This window comes from Gambusia affinis, linkage group LG13, assembly GCF_019740435.1.
Source record: "Gambusia affinis linkage group LG13, SWU_Gaff_1.0, whole genome shotgun sequence".
In the NCBI taxonomy this organism is placed as follows: domain Eukaryota; kingdom Metazoa; phylum Chordata; class Actinopteri; order Cyprinodontiformes; family Poeciliidae; genus Gambusia; species Gambusia affinis.
The window spans coordinates 13953820-13961770 of record NC_057880.1 but is presented as its reverse complement, the minus strand read 5'-3'; the positions used below and the strand labels follow the sequence as shown (position 1 = coordinate 13961770).

Here is a 7951-nt window from a genome sequence, read left to right as displayed (position 1 = left end):
CTAAAAAAACTTAGCCTTAATGCAGGAATGGCAAGAAAAATGCTATTGCTGAAAGAATAAAACGTGCTGAAAGAGTGGGTGAATCATCCCTAAACATACAGTTAATGGTACAACATAATAGCTTAGCTCCTCTGCTTCGGACAAAAATAAGCCTCCAGCTGTGAAGAAATGTAAACCATCGTGTTGTTTAGTTCATGTAGGAGACATGTTGTTCTTTTTTAGGTCAAAGGTAATTCCCAAGACGCTTCACGTCTATTCACAGCTTTTACTCACCGAAATTGATGCCGTTTATAGTTTTAAGACAAAGTTGTAAGAAACTCAAGACTGTTTGGCATGCTTGACGGTAAACAGCGACGCCATGTGTTTAAACAGTGTAAGTGCAGGTTCAGTAAATAATTTTTGGCATTTGTGACAATAATTATGCATAATTATTTTAGTACTACTCCAGACTGCATTAATTCAACACCATGAGAGAGTCAACAACCTTTATTTATCCATATATGTGCCACTCAGATGGGGAAGATGTGTTACAGGGTTTACCCTTAAGAATAGTCTATATGGATCTTTTACACCATTTTCTCAATGAGGCCATTGACAAAAAATAAATCAAAAGGGGGAATAAAACAATATAGTTGTAACAGTGTAAACACATTGCAATATACATGAAAGCAAAAAAGGTGACAAATTAAAATGTAGGCTAAGTTAATGAGTAAGAACTAAAAAAAAAAAAAATCCTGAAAACCCTAACTTCTCAAATAACAGCTGGGCATACATTTCTACATTGCATGCAATAAGGCACCTAACTAACACAAGGAAAAGAACTATGCTACAGTGTGACGCACAACTGTTATCCAAATAAAGATATTGCTCACCAAATGTTCAACTCTCATAAAATTCCGTCTCATTCTCTTTCGTATAACCCAAGCCATATTTAAAAAAATACGTCAGTTTGTAAAAGATATTTTACACAGAACAGTAAATAGAGCGCAATCCATTGGACTTCAGAAAAATCTTGTAAAATGAGATTCTCATGTTTTAGTATACACAACTTTTTTTGTTTTAGATCAAACAACGAAAAGTTTGCAGGTCAACAAGAATATGTGTTACCTATAACTATACACAGGTAATTAGTTTCCAAAGCAATAATGTACATTTGGATCTTAGGTGAAGTTGAAACCACACAGTAAATAATTAGGACACGGGTCATGTTGCAATATGCTACCCAAAAGATTTTTATTTTCTAATATGCATTTCCTCATAGCTAGATTGCATGTCAGAATAGACTGGGGTCTCGACAAGTATTGCTCTCTGTACAGTTTATGAAGCCGTGCTAACAGAGACATACAAAAATCCAATCTCATAAATATACAAGACGGCTCATGCTAACGGAGCCCAACTTTATGGAAAAATTTGCAACATTTTTCTTTTCGTTTTTATATCCAACACTTAAAACAAATTAAAGTAAGAAAAAAAAAAAAACCAAAACATGGAGAGTGAGTTTTGCTATCAAAAACTGTGTCGTCTGGAACAGCACACTAGTTAACTATACATACATATAAAAGAAAATCAAGAATTATCTACATTGGATTTTTGATATTTGCTTCATACGGGTTACATCTGAGAGGGAAAAAATATTCAAATGGGGCAACAGTTCCTGTTCAGTTGTATTTGACATTTTTAATAAAGTCGCAGCTGAAAAGCAAATGTGTGCACCTGAAGATACATGAGTGGAATTCTACGAAAACGATGACGGGTATATTTACCCAAAGTTACTATTTTATCTTGTAGATTTTCAAACCACATTTGTTTTTCTTTTAAAAGAGTTCTGGATGTCCTGGAGCGAGTGAGACAGAATCACGAGAAATTTCTTCACTATATTCTATACCATCTTGAAGCTGCACACAAAGAATTGGGTTCAGTTCAGAGTCGCATGTTGCACAGTCTCTCAAGCCAAGTCCCCGCCTTTTGAATAAATCTGAATTATTGTCCATTTATTCTGAGCTGCTCCACTTAACCAGAGCTAGATGCTGACATGACCTCTTTGTCTGCAGAAGTTGGCCTACCATTTTCTGTGGTGTTGTGATATAGATATAAGGATTTGGGGAACAGAAACATATGAAAAGTGGTAATGTGGGCTAAGGGCTGCCTCTAAGGGTGCGGCCCTGGTCTGTGATCTACATGGATCCTATGATGTCTGGAGAGAGAGGAAGAATGGTTAAAGCCTTTTCCGCAGTGAGAGCACCTGTATGGTTTCTCGACAGACAGGATGAGCTGTTTTGGGAAGGCATTGTTGGAGAAAGCCTTACCAACAGGGATGGCGGTGTACTGCTGCGGTTGTGGTGTTGGTGGCTGTGGTGATTGTGGTTGTGGCTGTAACTGCTGCTGTGTCTGCAGCGGCGACGTGAGCGCCTGCTGCTTCTCCAAATGAACTCTCTGATGCCTCGCAAGAGAGGAGGAGTGATTGAACTTTTTGCCACAGTGACCGCAGGTGTATGTTTTTCCATCCGAATGGACTCTTTGGTGCCGTGACAGAGAGGAGGAATGATTGAAGCCCTTGTCACAGTGGTGGCACATGTATGGTTTCTCTCCTTCCTGGAGTACTCTTTGCTTTGGAGGCGAGACGAAAGTGATGGGTTTCCCAGGCTGAGGTGGAGAAAACACCGGGTTCTGCAGGTGGGTCTTGTTATGGCGAGACAGGGAAGAGGAGTGGTTGAAGCCCTTGTTGCAATGTCTGCAGGTGTAGGGCTTCCCCCCAGCGTGGACTTGTTGATGCTTCTTCAGGTGACGCTTGCGGACAAAACTCTTCCTGCACATGTTGCATTTGTACGGCTTTTCACTTGAGTGAATCCTCTGGTGCTCTCTCAGAGTTGCAGCGGCCGCAAAACACTTTCCACACTGTGCGCACCGATGGGGTTTGTCTCCAAGCACAACTGCTGTGTGGGTCTTTTGGTGCTGCTTCAGGTTGGAAGTCGTAGCGAAGCCTTTGCCACACTGGCCACAGGTGTATGGCTTTTCGCGCGCATGGACCTCCTGGTGCTTCTTTAAATGCCTCCTGCGGACGAAGCTCTTTCTGCACTGTGTGCACTTGTACGGTTTGTCTTCAGAATGCATCTTCATGTGTTCCCTCAGCGTTATGGCAGCTGCGAAGCTCTTGCCACATTCTGTGCATCTGTGGGGCTTGTCTGGCAAATGAATCATCTGATGAGACTTAAGGCTGTAGGCATCAATAACATCTTTACCGATCAGGTCAACTCCTGGGGGAACGTACGGTTTTTCTTTCATGTGAATTTTCATGTGCTGCTTGAGACTGGCTTCTACAGCAAAACTCTCCCCACAGTGGATACAGATATACGGGTTGAGGTCCTTGTGGATCTCAAAGTGTTGGTGAAGATCAGCTATGCTGCCAAAGATCTCCCCGCATTCGTTGCACTGTAGGCCATGAGCTTCATGTATGATTACACCATTCTCAGATTCCACTGTCAACTCGCCGCCGTGATCAGACTCCATTTTCACCACATGCTCACCTTCTGTCTTGAGCAGCACCTCTCCCAGTAAAGTCTCACCCGTTTCTGTCTTGATTTCTGCCGCTGTGAAACAGTGCATGTCAGCATGCTCCACCTTAATATAGTCATGGTCTGTCTCAGCAACGATCGCATCCACACATGCGACAGCCCCAAGTTCTCCCCCGAGTCCTTGGATCTTTAAGTCTGAGCCGTGGATCTCCAACTCCAATCCACGCTTTTCCTCTGTCATGATCTCCGTTTCGGCTCCATAGTGAAGGTCGACATGGCTATGGGCTATGACACACTCCGACCCAAGTGTGTCAAGCCCTGGCGTGTCACATTCAGTCTCTGACTCGGCCATAAGAACACACTCCAGCCCCACGGCCTCCGTTTTTCTGCCGGATGATGACCAAAGAGGGAATCGGGGTTATATGTTGGGGGTTTTTCCGCCTGCGCCGGTGTTCTTGTCAGTGAGCTGACCTGGAACAAGAGAAAAAATTCATTGACAAAGAAAATAGTGAAGACATTATTCAAGAAATGTCACAAAACAGTGTTTACTCACAAATAAGTTATCATACGATCTTTTTGTTGCTTACCAATCATTCAATTATTGACCAATTTAGTATCAATTAGGCCAGTCCAATTTTGGAAATAGTATCACATTTACTTTACTTTTTTTTTTTACTACTTAGTTTGTGCACCAATAAAGTAACTGAATAACTTCAATAATATCCACACAATGACAGTAAATCCTACTGTGTTTTATATCTATTGTGAGTTTAATGAATAATAAAGCTAAACTGATTTTTTGCCATATATTACTGGAAAGCTGTTTAAATACATAGTTCCAAATATATTGCAGCCCACTAAATATTGCATTGAAGCAGCCCTTTGCAATACTGCACACGTTCGTACTGTGATTTAGTAGACTGTGCAGCTTTACTATTAACTGAGTGCAATTAATGCAGATGGTAAATTAAATGTATTTAATTTGATTAACTTGCATAGAAACTTAATGGATTGCAACAACTATTTTGCATTTCAAACTTTTAATGCCCATATTATAATTTAGCAGTAAGTTGAACATTAACAGTGATGTGAGACTTTACTAATTTAAAAACGTATGAAAATCTGAACATATCTCATCCTCTAGAGGTAATGGTGCTTAAACCACTGTGCAAACTATAGAGATATCAGAACAGCAACAAAATATCCACAAAACCACAACAACTATAGTTTGTAGGAACTAAAGTTGTGTGCTATTAAATCTTAATTTAAAAAACTGTGCGCTTAGGTTAATATACTTAACCTATATATGGAAATAACTCATGCCTGAGCAAACCAGGTGATGCATTTGCTGGCTACATTAGCGTACATGCTTCGCTTCATTAGCTATACTCCAGTGATGTTTAAACAAAAGTAAACCACGCAGTTTCTTATTCGGTCTTAATGCCCAATTTCTCCCTCAGATTGGCTTTATGACTCGCCCTTATTTTGATATACGAGTAACCATCTGAACATTTAAACAACGGGCTTTTTGTTATCAAACATTTAGGTTGTTAGCCTTTCAACAACGGCTACAAATGGCCTCCATAGCCGCTAGTTAGCTGGCTATGGAGGACGGGCGACTGGTTACCGACAAAACAGCATTGTGTTAGCTGCTAGTGCGTTTGCATTTTAGCCAGCTAACTAGCTGGAAGATGGTCACATACGCGAGTACTGTGCTTTCAGGACTTCAAAGACGACAAACACTTACAATAAAACAGGCGGCCAGACCGAATTTAGAAGCGCACCTTAGGACGACGGAACGACGCGGAAATTCTCCCAGTGCGATTATTACCAGGCCATCTTGTTGTGCCACACCAGCACTTCCAGCTAGTCTAAGATGGCTGCCGCTGGCTAACGTTATCCGCCTTAGCTTCCGTCATACACAATATATCTAAACAGGGTGGGCAACAATCATTAAAGGGACCAAATATTGTTGAAGAACTCGAATAGATGATCCTAAACAATCATTGGACATTAAAGTTACGATGTTGTGTTGCCTTTTGACCTAACTAAAAGTGTATTTAGCACGCTAAGACTCGCCTATAAATCCAAGCAGGCGCTGGTTAGCTGAAACAAAGATGGCTAACTGAAGAAGGACGCTGCTGTGCGAAAAGCCCGGGAAAGGGCGACTTATAGTCACAAAAGACGAGAAACTTGCGGCGCAGATGAAGCTAAAATAACCTCTTCAAGTTAACGAGAACCAAACAGTTTGTTAAACGATGCCTGCGTGAACCAGACTGACCTGATACTGAGTGTTTCACTGCGGCAGCAGCAGAACAACCACACTGCAATGGCGGCCTTGATTGTGTTAGCAGCTACCAAGCATGCATGTCGCGGCTACATAGCCATGATGCCGAGCTAAAAACTCAGCTAATCCAGTTCGTTACCAAAGCGAAAGTATCCATATGCATGCAGATTAATATAATTTCACATCACAAAACACTGGCGAATAAGCTTTATAAAAAACTAATCTATGCATTCAAAACTACATTGTGTAGAGACAAAAGTGGAGTAGTTCATACATAAATACAGATTACAGACTACAGACTAATAAATTTAAAGATAATATAGTTCCTTAAACCTATGAGTTCCTGTGTTGGTATGCTTTTAGGGCTCTGCTGTTACGATTATCGTGGGTCAAGGCCTGTATTTTTCCATCAGAGTTGTAAACTGCTGGTCAGCTATTACCACCCTATACACACAATATTTAAAAAGATACTACAGGATTATATCTACCGGAACACACTCGCCCACCTATAGAGACAATATGTCTGAGAATGGATTGCATTTAAAGGATGAAATGTTCACCGGGATTAACATCCTATAGAGTTAGTATACAAAACCTTGCATGCACACACCCACCTTTCTGTCCTTTTACTTTGTGGTTGTTGCAGAGAGAGAAGCAGGAGAATCGTTTGGAGATTTTACACGCTGGTTCTGATGGGAGTTTTGCAAGTTTTTCAGTGAGCCTCGTCACACTGCTCTGCTCTGTGTGTCTTCGTTTCCTCTCACTGCCTGTGTGTACAGCTGGCGCCACAGCTCATCTGGCGCCAACGTTGGACCTCCGACGCACTTTAGCGAAAGCAACTATTGTCATTTCACATCGGCACCTACACCATCGTCACCCCCTACAGGCTGGGAGTTAAAATGCAGGAGATTCAAAAAATAAATTTAAAGTAGTATTAATTATTCTGTTGGAAAAGAGTAAACCTTTCATTCTGCCAAAATATTTCCAATAAACGGTATGGTTTTCTTTAAATTTAGCTGGGCATTTAATTAAAGCTGGCTATGTATGGACTGAGTAAATAAGTTATTAAGGAGGCAAACATGTAGGTTTGCAGTAAAGGTGATTAATTCTGAAGATTTGTTTTGAAATTGTGCTAAATCTCATCAGTGAAAATCTCACTAAGCATGTATAGAACATCTTGTATAGACAGACTCCATCGGAATATATGTCGAGGTGGAGCATCCACTAATCGGAGACTTACATTAGCTCATCCTTGCTTTCGGATGAGACTTTTAATGCTGCTTCTACAACCTTGCTTTTCTTTCAGGGTGAACTGAAACACTATATCACTTCAGTTGTTTTAAAGAACAACAGTTGGGTACTCAAGGTTGAATTAGTTGTATTTTGTCACTTATTCACAAGGGGTAAAAAAATCAACATATTATAGTCCCACACAGTGATATTTGAATAAATAGGCCTTGGCAATGGGTGGTGACGCCATACACTAAGTGTAGTCAACAGCTGCTGACATCACCATTGTATATGACTACTATTCTTTTCAGAAGTGTATTTTAATTGGCATTCTTACAGAGATTTTTTTTTTTTTTACCATAGTCCATAAATCTCCTAAGGAATTTAAGATAAAATCACTCCAGAGGCTTAATGACCTGCTTTATTCATTATGAAGCCAGTTTTAATGTGCATTAGGAATTATTAATCTTTTGGAAAACCCAATGTGTGCAAGTTTGAACCATATCTCTGTTTATCTTAAGATAAATTGAAGATTTATCCCACCAGTATCATTAGCAGTAAAATACACTCTGGGCATGATGCTACAACCACTATGTCTGACAGATTATGGACTCTTTCCAGTTTTGAAGTTCATTTTTTGAGTTTGAAAGTTTTGAAAGTTTACTTCAAACTTTCGAAAATTTGAAGTAAACTATCTCTTGTTTGGTGCCATCTCATTCTAAGCTGTTGTTCATGACTTCATTGCTATCAGTGACGCTGTTATTCTAACATCCTACTTATGCTAGATACTGATAACTACTGATGACTGATAAAGGAGGAATAGGAAGTTGTCCATTTCTGCCACTAGATGGTGCTCCTTCCCCAGTGACATTTTTTTTAGCAATTGATCAGGTTTTGTAGGTTTTACGAGATTAAAAATAAG

At 40.2% G+C, this 7951-nt stretch overlaps 1 protein-coding gene across 3 annotated transcripts; it reads right to left on the bottom strand.

Moving 5' to 3' along the window:
• Positions 1-471: 471 nt before the first annotated feature.
• si:ch211-198a12.6 (uncharacterized protein LOC563253 homolog) lies at positions 472-6671 on the bottom strand. Of its 3 annotated transcripts, none has more exons than XM_044137496.1 (2): positions 6414-6671; positions 472-3983 (listed from the first exon to the last, which is right to left on the bottom strand). In XM_044137496.1, exon 2 carries the CDS (start codon positions 3862-3864, stop codon positions 2149-2151), a length of 1716 nt encoding a protein of 571 aa, XP_043993431.1. In that variant the 5' UTR covers positions 3865-3983; positions 6414-6671; the 3' UTR covers positions 472-2148. The 3 variants fall into 3 exon arrangements, with proteins under 3 accessions (XP_043993431.1, XP_043993434.1, XP_043993433.1); XM_044137499.1 differs by lacking the exon at positions 6414-6671 and adding an exon at positions 5794-5891; XM_044137498.1 differs by lacking the exon at positions 6414-6671 and adding an exon at positions 5260-5775.
• Between the last annotated feature and the right edge of the window lie 1280 nt (positions 6672-7951).

Bases quoted from the DNA above. Each gene is read 5' to 3' on its own strand.
- si:ch211-198a12.6 (XM_044137496.1), bottom strand. From the start codon at position 3,864: ATGGCCGAGTCAGAGACTGAATGTGACACGCCAGGGCTTGACACACTT.